General features: G+C 40.5%; 1 protein-coding gene across 1 annotated transcript in view; it reads left to right on the top strand.

Annotated features, from left to right (window-relative positions):
• Positions 1-4,181: 4,181 nt before the first annotated feature.
• Positions 4,182-17,903, top strand: part of ppa2 (pyrophosphatase (inorganic) 2) — a 44,830-nt gene continuing 31,108 nt past the window's right edge. The window contains 1 exon segment of the mRNA NM_001011461.1: positions 4,182-4,263. Coding sequence (NP_001011461.1) covers positions 4,203-4,263 — 61 coding nt within the window. The 5' untranslated portion in view covers positions 4,182-4,202.

Raw genomic sequence — 17,903 nt, 5'->3', positions numbered from 1 at the left:
ATCGTCTTGTTAACTCAGGTAAGAATGTTGACGAGCACAAGGATGGAGATCATTATGTCAGGCTGATTGGGTTAGAATGGCAGACTTGACATGTTAAAAGGAGGGTGATGCTTGAAATCATTGTTCTTCCATTGTTAACCATGGTGACCTGCAAAGAAACGCGTGCAGCCATCATCACGTTGCATAAAAATGGCTTCACAGGCAAGGATATTGTGGCTACTAAGATTGCACCTAAATCAACAATTTATAGGATCATCAAGAACTTCAAGGAAAGAGGTTCAATTCTTGTTAAGAAGGCTTCAGGGCGTCCAAGAAAGTCCAGCAAGTGCCAGGATCGTCTCCTAAAGAGGATTCAGCTGCGGGATCGGAGTGCCACCAGTGCAGAGCTTGCTCAGAAATGGCAGCAGGCAGGTGTGAGTGCATCTGCATGCACAGTGAGGCGAAGACTTTTGGAAGATGGCCTGGTGTCAAGAAGGGCAGCAAAGAAGCCACTTCTCTCCAAAAAAAACATCAGGGACAGATTGATCTTCTGCAGAAAGTATGGTGAATGGACTGCTGAGGACCGGGGCAAAGTCATATTCTCAGATGAAGCCGCTTTCCGATTGTTTGGGGCATCTGGAAAAAGGCTTGTCCGGAGAAGAAAAGGTGAGCGCTACCATCAGTCCTGTGTCATGCCAACAGTAAAGCATCCTGAGACCATTGATGTGTGGGGTTGTTCTCATCCAAGGGAGTGGGCTCACTCACAATTTTGCCCAAAAACACAGCCATGAATAAAGAATGGTACCAAAACACCCTCCAACAGCAACTTCTTCCAACAATCCAACAACAGTTTGGTGAAGAACAATGCATTTTCCAGCATGATGGAGCACCGTGCCATAAGGCAAAAGTGATAACTAGGTGGCTCGGGGACCAAAACGTTGAAATTTTGGGTCCATGGCCTGGAAACTCCCCAGATCTTAATCCCATTGAGAACTTGTGGTCAATCCTCAAGAGGCGGGTGGACAAACAAAAACCCACTAATTCTGACAAACTCCAAGAAGTGATTATGAAAGAATGGGTTGCTATCAGTCAGGATTTGGCCCAGAAGTTGATTGCCCAGTCGAATTGCAGAGGTCCTGAAAAAGAAGGGCCAACACTTCAAATACTGACTCTGCATAAATGTCATGTAATTGTCGATAAAAGCCTTTGAAACGTATGAAGTGCTTGTAATTATATTTCAGTACACACAGAAACAACTGAAACAAAGATCTAAAAGCAGTTTAGCAGCAAACTTTGTGAAAGCTAATACTTGTGTCATTCTCAAAACTTTTGCCCACGACTGTAGTTCTTCTTTAATGCACAGAATGTCTTATCGATAATCGGTGAATGCAGAAAGACCTCTTGTTTCTGTCTTTATGAATTTTGTTTTTGTGGTCACAGCCTCATTGTTCTCTCCCCAGTGCTTTAAAATTTAGTGGTGGGCACAACTTTCCCTTTTTGCCATAGTTATTGAGCCCCATAGCAAGATCATTTTGGCCCCTAAATGTAGGAAATTTGCATAATTTATAGATAAAACTTAAAAGTAGGCATTAAACTTGGGGCACACTCCACTGACCCCCAATAATACATTAATCAAATTATTTATATGAACTAGTTATAAAGAGTAACAACAGCTGTTTAAATTGCTATTTAGTGAATTAAAAAAAAAAAGAAGTCTACATATACTTTCTAGCAGTGGAAGTCATTGGGCCTCTAAACTCAGGGAGGAAGATATTTTCCTTGAACTTATATTGCAACTATTTATTAGTCCTAAACTTCCTAGGCCCTCCCAGCAGTTGCAGGGTCTGTGTAATCTATATAGCTTGTATCATAGCAGCTGTGGATGCAGTCAGGCTGCATCCTGGATCTCTTCTTATCTCTCTAACCGTTCATTCACTGTCTCCTATGCTAATAAAACCTCATCTCCAGTTCCTCTTAATGTGGGGGTACCTCAAGGCTCTGTACTTGGGCCGTTGTTGTTCTCCCTCTACACGCTGTCTTTGGGAGATCTTATCCGTTCATTTGGCTTCAAATACCATCTGTATGCTGATCATATCCAAATTTATCTGTCGACCCCTTCATTAACAGCTGAAACTGAGACTCAAATCTCTAACTGCCTCCTGGCTATCTCTAACTGGATGAACCAACGCCACCTCAAACTCAACCTAACAAAAACTGAACTAATGATCTTTCCCGCCTAAGCCTGGTCCTACCCCCCCCCCTTTTCTATCTCTATTGATGGCACCCTCATCAACCCCGTCGATTCGGCGCGTTGTTTGGGGGTGATCTTTGACTCCAGTCTCTCCTTTTCTAACCACATTAACACCACTGTCAAAACCTGTCACTTTTTCTTATGCAATATTGCCAAAATTCGTCCCTTTCTTTCTACTGCAACAGCTAGGCTGCTCATGCATGCTCTCATCCTGTCACGACTGGACTACTGCAACCTGCTATTAACCTCCCTAACTCCCATCTTTCCCCCCTACAGTCTATATTAAACACTGCTGCCAGAATTCTCCTCCTCTCATCCAGGAGAGTTCAGGCCCTTCCCCTGCTAAAGTCCTTATCGTGGCTTCCTATCAAACAAAGAATTTCTTACAAACTTCTTCTCCTAACTTTCAAAGCCCTTCATTTCTCTGCTCCTCACTACATCTCATCCCTTGTGTCTCCGTATGTTCCCGGCCGACTCCTACGTTCCTCGCAGAGCAATCGTTTGGTTGTGCCCCCCACTACTACTGCAGTTTCCCGCCTTAAACCTTTCTGCCTTGCTGCCCCTTACATTTGGAATGCCCTCCCTGATTTCCTCCGGAGAGAATCCTCCCCCAGTCTTTTTAAAACTAAGGTTAAAGACTACCATTTGGAGCACTCGCCCAGCACCTGATCTGGGAACTGGCACTTATATTGTAGAGTCACCCACTGTGACCTACAGCACTTATATTTGCCTATTTGTGTCTGTTAGTTACCCTCCCATATAGATTGTAAGCTCTACGGGGCAGGGACCTCCATCCTCTTGTGTCTTTGACTCTTAACTTATTGCTGCTGTATTTATTTGTATTTATTATTATACTTTGTATTTATCTATTATCTTAACACCGTTTGTATTAATGTATTCTACTGTACAGCGCTGCGTACATAAGTAGCGCTTTATAAATAAAGATATACATACATCCAACAAACTCAAGCTATAGTTCTAGAAAAACCTACCTTCCTTCTAGTTAATCAATTGTCTATGGCACAAAAATTGGCAAGGGGGGGGGGTCCACATTACAACAAACCACCTTTATGTTTGTAAGTGACCCTTGTAAATTCCGGGTAAATTCACAACCCAAAACCTGCCTCGAATGAAAACTGTTGTACTACTGTTTTATTTAAACCATTAAACCAGGAAGCCTAAAGTTTTCCTTTGTAACCTTAAGCACCCGGCTATCACCGCCATCAGTCTATAAAATAATAATAAATCAGCGTATCCACGTGGCGCGCCACTATGCCGTGAGGTAACAAGTAGGCAGAGCCGCACTGGGAACACTATGCCGTGAGTGGGCAGAGCCGCACTGGGAACTCTATGCCGTGAGTGGGCAGAGCCGCACTGGGAACTCTATGCCGTGAGTGGGCAGAGCCGCACTGGGAACTCTATGCCGTGAGTGGGCAGAGCCGCACTGGGAACTCTATGCCGTGAGTGGGCAGAGCCGCACTGGGAACTCTATGCCGTGAGTGGGCAGAGCCGCACTGGGAACTCTATGCCGTGAGTAGGCAGAGCCGCACTGGGAACTCTATGCCGTGAGTAGGCAGAGCCGCACTGGGAACTCTATGCCGTGAGTGGGCAGAGCCGCACTGGGAACTCTATGCCGTGAGTAGGCAGAGCCGCACTGGGAACACTATGCCGTGAGTGGGCAGAGCCGCACTGGGAACTCTATGCCGTGAGTAGGCAGAGCCGCGGCTGCACTGGGAAAATGCTGCTTCACACTCTGCTCATTCATTGCACAGGCTGAGAGTCGGGGGTGTGCCCTAGCCACGCCTCTTTTGAGAGGCAATTGAGCGGTAGACGCGCCCGTACACGCAGCTCAGCCAATAGGAAGCGTTTGTAGGAGGCGCGTCAGTGAATAGAGTAACCCCGCTGGCGAAGGCCTGTCCTCATTGCCGCTTGCAGTCTGCTGCTTAGCCGTGTTAATCAGAAATCCAGCACCATGTCATACACCGTCGAACAGAGGGCCAAGGCCAACAGCCTGGAGTACCGGCTTTTCTTCAGTGAGTGAACAGGGTGACTGACAAATATACATGCTTATACTAGTGTTCTCTCATTCTCCCATTCTTTATAGTTATACTGACGCCTAGAGAGGCTTCCAGTCCGGGGATCTCACACCTGACGTGTCTCCCGGCATTCCCCGGGCCAGGGCTTGTAATACAGTGACAGCTGCCTAGAGGCAGGTGCTACAGATCTTTTTTATATGTTATAGTTACAGTCAGAGGAGCTGTGACTTAATGTCATTCACTTTGTTTGTAGGATGGGTGGACCTGACAGGAGAGCTTTATGGAAGGACATGGTGGCTAGCAGATTCATAGCCATCAGGGATGTTTAAGAGGAAATTAACATAAAACTTTTTCATTTGTATGATATAGATTGCAGTAATCAAATCTACACAGCTGCTCTTTTGTGAATATTTTATGTTTTGCCTTTCTCTTTACTCTTCTAGCTAACTGGTTGCTTTGCTCTTACCCAAAAGTGCTTAAAATTCCAGATTAATTCTAGGAATGTGTGTTCGTTTGCAATAGTCCTATTCCACCCATGCATTGTATCTTTGTTCTTGCCCTTAAAAGGGTTGTTCACCTTTGAATTAACTTTTAGTATGATATAGACATTGATATTCTGAGACAATTTGCAGTTGGTTTTTATTTTATATTTTCAGTTTTTCAGTTAGTTGGCTTTAGAGCTGGGTGGTATGACCAAACTTTATATCACGGTATTTTTCAAAATTATATCGGTGTCACAGTATTTGACGGTATTTTTTTTTTTCCATGCATGATTAGGTGTTAACCCCATTTCCTAATAAATTAGAGAATAATTACTGCAGTATTGAAAATCAGAGTCAGGCAAGCGAAGGATCGGCAACAGAAAGTCGTAAGGTATATCAGGCAGGCTTAGTTTCCCAGGCAAGGCCGCAGACAAAATAGCACAGGAGGAGGCGTTTGATAGCTTTAAATACCCCCCACGCATGCGCAGAACCAGCGCCGTCAGCGCGTTGCGGACGTGCACGCTTTGACGGGACGCGCGCGTACGAGACCAGGCCGCATGGGTGAGTACCCTGACACCCCGGTATTGCGGTGTCTGAAAAATGAATATAGTTTTAAAAAAAAAAAAAAACACCGGTATTCGGTATTAAACGGTATATCGCCCAGCCCTAGTTAGCTTTATGTTCAGCAGCTCTCCAGTTTGGAATTTCAGTAGTTATTTGGTTGCTGTGATCTTGTTTACTGTAGCAACCTGGCAGCAGTTTAAAAGGAGTGAATAGGAAAGGGACTGAATAGAAAGATAAGAAATAAAAAGGGACAATAATAAAATTGTAGCCTCAAGAGCAATAGTTTTTGGCTGCTGGGGTCACTGACCCCCATTTGAAAGCTGGAAAGATGTAGGAGAGAAAAGCAGATCTTTCAGAAACTGTAAAAAATAATTAATGAACACCAATTTGCAAAGCTGCAAATTATGCCCGTTACCCCTGATATTGGAAGTAAAGCAATAATTGGAGACCGAGAAATGGTAAATACATGGTGCTGTAGTGTACAGTAGGGGTGATTAATCAAACTGTGAACTATGCACTATTAGAATTATATGGGAAGGATGTTGCAAAAAAGGGACTTTGTACAGTGAGAGTTGTGAAGTTGTAGAATTCTCTTCTTGAAATAGTTCTACTGGCAGTTATGTAACATAGCGTCAAGAAAGGGTTCAATGCCTTTTTAGCTAAGAAGAAAACACAGGGTTCTAGAAAGTAATGCTAAGTGCAGAGTTTCACTGCCATTTTGGACTCGGGTAAGATTGGTTTGTGGGGAGGCTTTAGATTAGTAAGTGTTAGTGTTTTTATTGCCTGCCTTTGGATCATATAGCACTATATGTGCCTTTTTCAGCATTATCTATGTGATAAAGGAAAAAGTATAAAATTGTTTTAGTGAAGTGACATGGAAGAATGAGAGGCGGGTTTCTTACATTGAGACTGACATGCAGTAGTTGTTTGCCAGTATTACACTGTGATGATGAAAATATATTTAATGCCTTTGAAGCTGATAATACAGAGCCAGGAAAAAAGTCAGGTGTAAACAGGGCAGATAGGGATCTCATTAGAGCACACTCTTGCAATTAGTTGGTTCATTGTCCCTGGAGAATGTGTATTGTTCATTAATCTGTGGATGCTAGGCTACAGCTCCCTTTATGATTTACTGTTGTGAGAGCATCAGATCTTTTGTAAGGGGATGAAGGTGATAGAGTTAAAGGAACAGTTCAGTGTAAAAATGAAACTGGGTAAGATACATAGACTGTACAAAATAAAAAAAAAATGTTTTATTGTTAGTTAGGCAAAAATGTAATCTATAAAGTCTGGAGTCAATAGATGTCTAACATAATGGGCAGAACTCAACTTCCTGCTTTCATCTCTCTAACCTCGGTCATTTTAGGTGGGGCCACATGGGACATAACTGTTCAGTCTGTTTGTGAGCACGCACGTCAAATTAAAAAGCAAACTAACTGAACAGTTATGTCCCATATGGCCCCCCTCAAGTCACTGATTTTTTACTGACTACTAACAGCTTAGAGAGCTGTAAAGAAGTAAGTAGTGTTCTGGCTATTATGTTAGGCATCTATTCACTCCAGCCTTTTTAGATTACATTTTTGCCTAACTATATTGAAAACATGTTTTTACTTTGTGCTGTCTATCTATTTTACCCAGTTTAATTTTTACACTGGACTATTCCTTTAAGAGATAAGTTATAGCATGTTGTGCTCTAATATTTTCATACTAAACACTTCAGGCACAGTTGGTGTTTAGACAGAAGTAGTGATTCAGGTTATGACTACAGGATTTGGATGATGGAACTGCTTTCAGTAAAGATTAAACAGTGGCTTGGCATCATCATTTCATGCCAAGTATCCTTGGTAATCCGCTTAAAGCCACCGTTGAACACATGGTGATGTGGCTAATACTTTTTTTTTTCTCTTTTTATCCCTCTAATGACTTTTGTCAGTTGTCATGTAATTATTGTGTATAAACATTCCTACAGTCCTCCTGTATTATGGTTGCTTGGGAAGTGAATCTTATTTGGGGTGGTCCAAAGTTTGTTCCTTAGAATCATTTTATCAGAATCTTATATTCTGTATGAAACAAGTTGGGCAGCATTGACGTAACTATGGTTAACAGTAGCTTTTTGCAGGCAGTGTCACTGCTGACTGGGCATATTCAATTCTATTTCCTTGTTCCAGATACCATTCTCTTGTTGTGCATGGGTGTGTTACAGGTAAATAAGGAAGCTTGAGTAAAAGTTATACTGTAGGTTAAATTGTGCAGTGAATGTAAGAACTATATATATTTTGCCCATATATACTGAAGTTGTGCACCCAATAACCCCTCCCACATGATCCTCATACTTCTAGGCCACTTAGTAGCATTTGGGTCTGCTGCCTCTGTTTTTAATGCTGTTAAACCATTTTTATACCAATTTTATCAGAAGTCCTAATTGTTCATCTTATTTCCTTCATTTCAAAGTACAAGTCAACCCAAAATAATGTTTTGCCTAATAAAAGAAAACATACTTCTAAGAAACTTTGCAATATATATTCATACAAATTTGCAATGGATTTTGAGTTATTTGTGTATATATAGCTGCTATTAAAAGCAGTTTGTCTGTCCTTTCTATTCTCTGCCCTGGTGGCTCTGACATTTGAAACAATACAACACAAGCCAGCAGACTGACAGACCTGCCATGCTGGAGGAGACTGACGTTTGCAACAATGTTTAAAAAGTAAGAACCAGGAGTTCAGCAAATGCTGTTTTCAATATCTGTTATATTTACACATAACTTTAAAAGGAGAAAGAAAGGTAAAAACTAAGTAAGCTTTATCAAAAAGGTCTATGTAAATACAGCCATAAGCCCTTACAGTAATGCTGCACCGAGTCCTCTATCAAAAGAAACACAGGTTGTCTCTTTTCTTGTAAACATGATGTTCCAGTATCTGACTTCCTCTCTTAGAAACATCCTTAAATCCTGTGCAGTTCTCTTCTCTCTCCCCTCTCCTGCTCCACCCTCTCTTTAGAATGCTAAAAACTCACTCCCCCCCTTAGGAATGTGTGATCTGAGCTATAACAGCTAGACTGCAGTCAGGAAGCTACTTAAAATGGCAGCTGCTATCTTGAGCAAAAGGAGAAAGCTTCTAAAGCTGTTTACCCAGGTATGGTTAGGGTTTCTGCAGAATAAATATAGCGTTCTAGGTGGCACTAATGTGACGAATCTATTGGCAGTAAAATGCCAAAATGACTTTCCTTCTCCTTTTAAAGCACTAAAAAGTTTCAATAAATTCACATTGAGAAGTTGCTTGGAATTATGTTTTCTTTTATTAGGCAAAAATATATTTCTGGGATTGACATATCCTTTAAGGCAGTGATCCCCAACCAGTGGCTTGTGAGCAACATGTTGCTCCCCAACCCCTTGCATGTTGCTCCCTGTGGTCTTAAAGCAGATGCTCACTTTTGAAGTTCTGCATAAACCATCTGAAGTGGTTGCATAAAAACATGTATAATGCCAAACAGAGCCTTCTGTAGGCTGCCAGTTCACATAGGGGATGTTAAGTGGCCAATTATAGCTCTTATTGGCACCCCCAGGAACCTTTTTCATGCTTGTGTTGCTCCCAAACACTTTTTTTATTTAAATGTGGCTCATGGGTATAAAAGGTTGGGGGTCCCTTGTTTAAGGTATGTTTGAGGGCAGTTTTAACTTCTACCAAACTAGGTAGTACTGATGGAGTCAAAGGAGTTTGTGATCTCTGATAGGGTTTAAATTGCTTAATGCTGAATTTATACAATTTTGTTTTCAATCATGAAGGCCTGTGAATGCGTAAATGTACTTTGAGAGTCTAAACCCCATCCTGGCCACTGGGGTGGTAGTGCTGTGAGCAGAACTGAGCACTGTCATTCTTAAATCCATTTTCAAAACTGGTAAATCTAAAACTACCTCTAATAAATTACCTCTATGTATAAATTGCAAAGTGATAATACAGTTATAAATTAGTTGATACCTTCCCTGCTGTTATATTTGTATTTGGGTTCCTACAGCAGAGTAAAGGCACTGTCACATCCTTCAAAGTGTATAAATCAGCAACAAAGTAAAATTTCACTGCAGAATCAAATTAATCTTCAAGTAGTGTACAACACCATACAAATTAAATTCTCTTGGTCTTCTGTAGTTGGACCAGTCTATGAATAATTTAAAAGTAAAGCTGATGATATTATACGATAAGATAGATTAAAGGGAAGCAGAGTAGCTTGTTCAGAGACATTTGGAAGAAAGCAAAACGCATTCCTGTCTAGAGGCAAATGTAGCACTTTGAGTGATGGGTGAAGTCCCAAAATACATCACCAAATCACCCTAAACTGCCCCCAATGAATTGCTCTGAAATTAAGTGCTTGTTCCAGTGCTTGTCAAGCGATAGTTGCCTGACAACACATCAGTGTGGGGGGGGGGGGGCGTCTATTTCAAAACACAGTGCCATGTACCAAGATACTTATGGCTTAGCCACACCAGCAGCCTAAAAGGGGTAGTTCATCTTTTAAGTATATTTTAGTACAGTACTACGCTAGAAATAATGACACTTTTTTTTTCCCGTTAGAGGTTAATTTAGGTAAGGGTTGTTTTCCTTTAAATGAGAGCATGTATTTTGACTCTATGGGGCAGATTCATAAAATCACGAGTTCGAATCCCGAATGGGATAAATTCGGATTGGATACGAAAATTTCTGAAGATCACAAATATCCCGAAAATGCTTACGAAAAAAATGTATTTTAGTCAGGATAATATCGTATTGGCGATCCGAAAGTCACAAAATTCATGATTGTAAACAGCGGGAAAACCTTTCCGATTTTTTGCGCAAGCGTACGAAAAAGTCATGCGGGCGCCAAAAAAGTCGCGCAAGTGACGAAAAATTTGGAGAAAATACGCTGGGAGGGTTTGAATGAACGCTCCGAGCGTTCGTGTCTTAGTAAATCTGACCTTATGTGTGCCTCTGAACAGAACAAGAGCCTGAGATGTGTCGGAGCAAGATAAAATATTAGAACATTTTCTTTGGTTTTGATTTGTTTGTCTTTCTATTACAAAAGTATAAATGCTTATGTTCCATTATAATCTTGCCTGGACTGTTATCTACTTGTCAACCTAATACACCTAGGAGGAGATTTATCAATCCACAAACGGCCCGATCGTTCGTTCGATCAGACCGTTCGTGTTTTCTGCGACTTTTTCGTACCTTGCGTATTTTCGCCGATTTTTTTTCGTTATTTAACAACAACAAAAACGCTACAAAATTGTATTGTCGTGCCGAGTACGAAAGTTTAGGATTCATTCAAGCTTTGGTATCATGAGTTTCCTTGGGCCAGGTTGGAGCTGCACAGTGCCATTGATTCCTAATCGTGCACAGAAGGAAAGGTTTTCCTGCATTTTAGGATCGTTTGGATACGAAAATTTTGTGACGTTCGGATCGCCAATACGATATCGTGACTAATACAATTTTTTTCTTAAGCATATTCGTGATATTTGCGATCATCAGAAATTATCGTATCCAATCCGAATTTTTCCCATTCGGGATTCGAACTCGCGTTTTGATAAATCTGCCCCCTAGTCTTATTAGACGATCAAGACTCACAGCTTTATTACAGTTGATAAATTAGCTGCTGCTGAAAAATATAGCAAACTATAAAATTATAGAGAATTGGGAACCAGATGTATGATATGAGAAAGGGCAGAAAATTAAGCAATTTTTCATTTAGGGCTCCTACACAAGGTAATTCTTGCCTGTGTTCCTTGAGGTGGATCTTTCATGTAGTCAACCTCAAAGGGAATGATGGAAGAAACAGCCCAGGCTCTTCTGTTAGTTTGTACTCACTGGGGCCCAGGCACGCTCAGGTAGCATCAAGTACATCATTATTAAACAAAACAAGTGAGGAATAGTTTGATTAAATAGGTCAATATGGGAAATCTTTTTCTGCATTCAGCTGATCTATGGTTCAAGAGACTGTGGAGTACAATTGGTAAGCTAAGCAAATATGACTCCATGCAGTATCAATCAATCAGTAATAAACTTTGAACAGGCTTTTGCAGGTAAAATAATAAAGGTTAGCCTCTGGTTGGTAAATGTTCCAGGTATTTTAATATGAGATTCAGGTACTGATGTACAAACAAAAGTGCTGAATTAGGTAAGTGCAGTTGCCAGATAGCAACTTGTGAGCAGTTCATGAGCAGTGTTAGAAGTTAGGAAATTAATGAGAAGTCCTAAATAGTAGTTGCTGCATTTGTACACGTTAGTACTAAATGCCCTATAGTGCACTGTATATTTATATCTACTGGAGGTTGTAAGCAGTCCTCTGTTCCATAGTCTATTTCTGCTGTTCAAAGAAAGGAGTGTGTAATGTATGTTGTCACTGTGCAAACAAGCAGTTATGTGTGAAAACAAGCAAAAGGTCAGTAACACGTGGCAACACTGATTGATGTATCTCAATTATGTTTTATAATAGATAATAGATTTATAATAGAATATTTGTAATTTGTATTAAATTGGACTTGTTTTTCTAAGAAATAATTTCAGTTTGGTTAAGCAAAATAATCTTTACTTATACCATATACATTATTTAAATGTTGTTTCCTTTAGCCTTGGGATTCACAATCCCATCAAGCAGACAGGAGCCATTTTGTGGACACTGCTATTTAGCAAGTTTTGCATCACACCAAAGTCTTGTGTATGGGCTGCCTAATGCCCATGCCCAGGATACACAATTATAGACCGTAGGATGGGAGGGGGAATGTAAGGAGTCACATCTAGGAAGTACTGAATGGAAGGTGAAAGTAATTGCCTGCTTTGCCTCTAAGCCTGAGGCATGGCAGGCAATATATGATTGACAGCTCACATATTAACAGGTATGGATGTTTTAATTAAAAAATAGAGTATGGGTTTCATGTTTAATTTGCAAAGGACTTTTATTATACAGCAGAGCATGTGCTACAGGTAAAGGAAGGGTTGTTCACACTGATATCACAGACATGTACAGATCCCTCAATAAGTTGGGTGCCAGTGGGTCTTAAAACAATATTAAACATTTTTTGCTGGATTTTAGACAGTCATTCAGGTTGTTACTTCAAGATGGTATAATACAATAAGGCAGTAAATAGCTTACAAGTAAAGTCTTATGACAGTATTGGCACAGGCAAGATATTTATTAAAACCAGTGGCTGGAACACTTTCAAGTGAGTTCTATCTGCAAGTTAAAGACCCTCACAGTGTAACTTTTATTGTGATGTCTCTCTACCGTTTCCATATGCTTTTAGACTTAAGCACCTAGGATACTTAACCATTTGCACTCCTTGTTGGAGCCTCAGGGTGCTCAACTAAGTACCCTGAGCCTAACTCCCACCCCTATAAAAGGATCTATTCTCACACTAGCTAATCCTAGCTTATCCCACTTTTTTCCTCAGACTCTGTAGCAGTATCTACCTACTCCAACAAATAGAGTCCAAAGAGACAGAACCACATGCTAACTCACCTTTTAAAGACAATTGGCATCTGTCACCCTGGGCCAGTAGAGGAACTACCAGGGTAACTAAAGCTCCCCCATCTTGCAGCTGTGAACAAGTCCAGCCCTTTGCCAGGATAAACCCTTGTAGGAGCTACCTCAACTCTAGGCAGCAGTAACATTATCTGAAACCCTTTTTATAAATGGCAATATATAATTAAAATGTTAGTTAGGGCTACACTCCACAAGTGGTTTTCGTGGATCACGCTGGATCACCAAAATGCATGTGACAAATTGCATGTAGTCGCATGAGTCAAAATATAATGGGACCAATATAAAAATCTGATCCATAAACTACATATAATTTTTTTACATTCGAGGCAACGGGACGTCTGCGTCCCACATGATATTGCCACATCCAGTCTGAGTGTCTTTCCTTTTTACAATGAAATACATTGACTGTTGCTTTACATTTGAGTGTGGTTCACGGGTAAAAAAGGTTGGGGATCCCTGGTTGAGAAGCTCTCCAGTTTGGTATTTCAACAGCTCTCTGGTTTCTTGGGTCTAGTTTATCTTAGCAACCAGGCAGTAGCTTAAATGCGAGACTAGAATATGAATAGAAATGGGACTGAATAGAAAGATAAGTAATAAAAAGTAACAATAATAACAAGATGTATGTTTACAAAATCATGAAACCAATTGCAAAGTTGTTAAGAATAGGACATTCTATAACATACTAAAATTAATTTCAAGGTGATACACCTCTTTAAATTGTATCATCATAACCCACTCTATACAGCTTGGGTCCCGAGGCCCAGAGCTCCACATCTAATAACTTTTTTGGGTCTGTCCTAAGTTCATTTCTTGTACCAGTGGTAAAGACGTCACTGTAGGATTCTGCTAACCTATATATTTGTAATGTTACTTTGTACTTTGGCCTTTATGTGATGCACACCACTGGTCATTTAGCCAGTAGTCTGATTGCTCTAAATCAATCTCAGTTGTATAGCAGATGTGCATTTTTATATCTTATTAACTATATACTTTGTCTCTTTAGCAGGAGAGCTTTCCTCCTGCAGTTGAACTAGCCTTGCAGTGTGTAATTGTTCCCTAGTGTATTTCTGCTTCTGGCTACATTGCTGCTGTAGCTCAAAGCAATTTTTTCCCCTGACCCATAATGCTAGTTTCATAACATGCAAAGTTATGGCTAACTGGGGTAAATGTTAAGTTACAAAAATAGTGAAGGTTTCTATCCATAAACAGGCTGCTGTGCCCTTTTTGGCCTTTTGTTAAGAAAAACAATTATTGTGCAATTGGTATCCCTGCATATAATATCTCTAACAATATTATCATAACAAGAAAGCTTTTGTGAAAAGCATTATTTTGCAGTCTTATTGAAAATATTGTTTCTATATCCGATGACTGACAAGCGTACACATCAAACATATTGATTCACATACAAATACTGACCAGTACAGAAGGTAAAGAAGGCTCTGCTCATTAGAGCTCACTATGTTCCTTATTGTCCATATATACTGCATGCTGATATCTGTATGTGTTCTACTAATGCTGGCCCCAGAGCTGGGAGCATTAGCCAGGGCTGTAATCACTTGATAGGATTTTGGTGTATAAATAACTGCTTACATCTTGACCTTTCAGGGAAGATTGTGTGCTATTCTGAAAATCAAATGTCATGGTTCTATAACTAATTGTAGGTCATTGAGTTTTAATATGTAGAATAATACATGGAAATAATATTTAATCCATATCCCATGTGCTTAACCTTTTAGTGGCTTTCAGGCATTGATTTTTGACTTGTATACTGGTCATCCTTTTGGTTTGAGGTCCAGAAATTTCATCTGGTCCCCCTTAGATTTCTTCAGTTGTGGGAGTGACAGGCTTGGAGCAAAGAATCCATAGGGTAGAGTCCTGCATCAGGTCAGCTGGGAGAATCTATAGGGAGCTCCAATAAAGTGGTCTTTTTATAAAGTCAATTTTAATTTTTAGTCCAAAATGAAACCAGCTCCATAATATTATTCATTATTGCCTAGAAAAGTGGAGGGGGTTTTAGTTATCCTTTAAATGGCAAACTAGACCACAAGTTGAAACAAATGTCTTCTACCTCTATTACATTGCTAATTTTATGTATAAAGAGGAGGGCAGTGCTGTGAGACTGAATGTAGCAGTACAGTGTAATATAGTAACATGCTCTGTACTCTTGTGATCGTACATTCATATTGTATCACACTGCTTCTTTTGACATCAAAGAATTTTCTGTTATTGTTCGCATAGGAGCACAGCCGTTTGATTGCTTGTTGCTAGAGTGATTTATTTTCATCTCCAATTATGGAGTCTTTTTTTCCCCTCTTCTGCTGCTCATGCCCAGCTGCATGCCTCTGTCTCCTAGGAAAAGCTGCCTTTTACATTATCTAAATAGTGATTCTTTATACTCTTTGGGTTAACTCAGCTCCTGATATAAATATTGTTCTATTTACTTGTTAAAACTCTCTACTTTTGTTTTTTTTGTACTTTTTATTATTGTTAGTAATTGTGGCAGTCTTTGTCTCTTTGGGAAAAAAAAAAGTCTCGCAGAATTCTGCTCTGGAAAATGTTGTTTGTGGTTTGAGTTTTTAGCCTATCTTTCAGATTACAAAAAATGACCAATAAAATTACGTAACATAACATACTGTAAAAATGTTATTAGTGCAATGGTATAAAATCAAAGCTTTATCTGCTGCTGGTGTGCAGTGCTGTACATGTAGCATACATGCTGCCTTAGAAAAAAGCCACATTTGGGGGCAGATTTATCAAAATGTTAGATTAGAGCTCACCACAGGAAAATTCCCCCACTTTCTATTCATTTCTATGTAATTTTTTAAGGCGTATTTATCAAATGGTGAACGCTAACTTTCACCCACTGATAAATACACCTTCTAAAAATCCCATAGGAATAAATAGAAAGTGGGGGAATTTTCCTGTGGTGAGCTTCTAATGTTGCATTTTGATAAAGCTGCGCCTTATTCTCCCATTCTAGTTTCACTGATTATGATCAACAGAGGGAAAACTTGTACATTCACAGCCTGCATTGCCTGACTAAAATCATCAAGGGTGACCAGGCAAGTGCAGATGTGCTATGGACTTCATTGCCTGGTCATTGGAAAATCTCTGTACTGAACTGAGCATCCCACGGTCCCTTCAAATAATAGATCTGTTTGAACAGCTGATCTTATTCCCTGATATCCTATCTTTGCTTATATGTGAGGCATTGGCAGATATGAGAGCAAGAGTTGCCACATTTCCATAAGTAAAGGTTTAAGCTAAGTACCCTATATACTCGAGTATAAGCCGATCCGAATATAAGCCGAGGTACCTAATTTTACCTAAGAAAACTGGAAAAACTTATTGACTCGAGTATAAGCCTAGGGTGGTAGTGAGTTTTTTTTTTTACTTCTATACCATACTGAACTGTATGTGTGTAACTTTAAATTATGGTAATTAATAATAATTAACAGTATTCACCTGTATTAGTAATGCTGATTACATGATATGGATATACCTGATTAGCATTGCTAATAATGGGAAATACTGTAATTAGGTACTAATTATAGGTAATAATAGAGAGCCAGGTGAGATATGGTAATGAGAACCGATAGCCTCTCGGAGCAATAGTTTTTTGGCTGCCTGAAAGCATAAAGAGGCAGAAGAGGGCAGCAAATAATTAAAACATAAATAAATAAATAAAAATGAAGACCAATGGCACATATGCTAAAAATAGGATATTTAAAAACACACTTTATTCTTTAAAGTTTTATTCCACAAACATTAGCACTACCTTCACCATCCCCTGAATTGTGCAGCCAGTTAACTACCAGAAGGTTCACAGTTACTCATGTACCCCCCCACTCACTTTAGTAAGATGCTGGTTACCTGAGACTTGAGCTGTATGATTTCAGGATGCAAGGTCTCAGAACACATTGCTGATAAGTGTAACTCCCCACTCTCACTAAGGGTGTGCTTGTCCCAGTATACAAGGTATGCCACATAAATATATATACACATATAGAGCAATGTGGCAGCACCCAGGTGTAGTTTCAATCCCTGCCCATAAATGCAAATGGCTAGGCCTTTCCCTCTGGTTTAAGATCTCCCGCAGAGTGAGCGGTGAGGCAGGAAGGAATCGAGTCAGGGAGGATGGGAGAGCAATAACAGAGGGCACAGCACCAATACTAATTAAACAGCTACTTTTCTAGGGAAGTGCAGCGCTGAGAGATCTGAGCAATCTAAAGAAAAAAGATCTTAGAATAAAGTCTTACATACTGGCACTCATGTCTTCCCTCAGTCCCGCTCTCGTTCTATGTCACAGCTTCCCAGAACATTACCCTGCTGACTGCGCGCTGTTCTGCGTACTGCAGGGGCGTGTGACGTCACTTCCGCCCCGACAGTGGCGTCGGGGCGGAAGTGACGTCACGCGCCCCTGCGGTGCGCAGAACAGCGCGCAGTCAGCAGGGTAATGTTCTGGGAAGCTGTGGCATAGAACGAGAGCGGGACTGAGGGAAGACGTGAGTGCCAGTATGTAAGGTCTGTGACTCGAGTATAAGCCGAGGGTGATTTTTTCAGCACATTTTATGTGCTGAAAAACTCGGCTTATACTCGAGTATATACGGTAAGCATTATCAGAAATGTCTGAGTAAATGCAGCCATAAACAATCGCAAACTGCTTTGGTAGTTTTCCTTCTCCTTTAGGGCTCTGGTACACGGGGAGATTAGTCGCCCGCGACAAATCTCCCTTGTTGCGGGCAACTAATCTCCCCGATATGACATCCCACCAGCGAAAATCTAAATCGCCGGTGGGATGGCATACGCGGTGGCGCGATTTGTGGAAATCGAAGAAGTTGCCTCATTTTCGCCGGTGGGATGTCATATCGGGGAGATTAATCGCCCGCAACAAGGGAGATTAGTAGCCTGTGACAAATCTCCCCGTGTACCAGAACCCTTAAGGTGGCCATACACTATAATATGCACTCGTGTGGCGAGGTCACCAAATGAGACCCAATATGCCCACATAAGGTCCACAGTATTGTACTAATCTGATTAAATTTGCATTACAATGAAATGGATAGTAGCTGTTGGAGT

The sequence above is a fragment of the Xenopus tropicalis genome, chromosome 7 (assembly GCF_000004195.4).
Source record: "Xenopus tropicalis strain Nigerian chromosome 7, UCB_Xtro_10.0, whole genome shotgun sequence".
Lineage (NCBI taxonomy): Eukaryota > Metazoa > Chordata > Amphibia > Anura > Pipidae > Xenopus > Xenopus tropicalis.
Note: the sequence above shows the minus strand (reverse complement) of the source record. Positions and strands in the feature narration are given on the sequence as shown.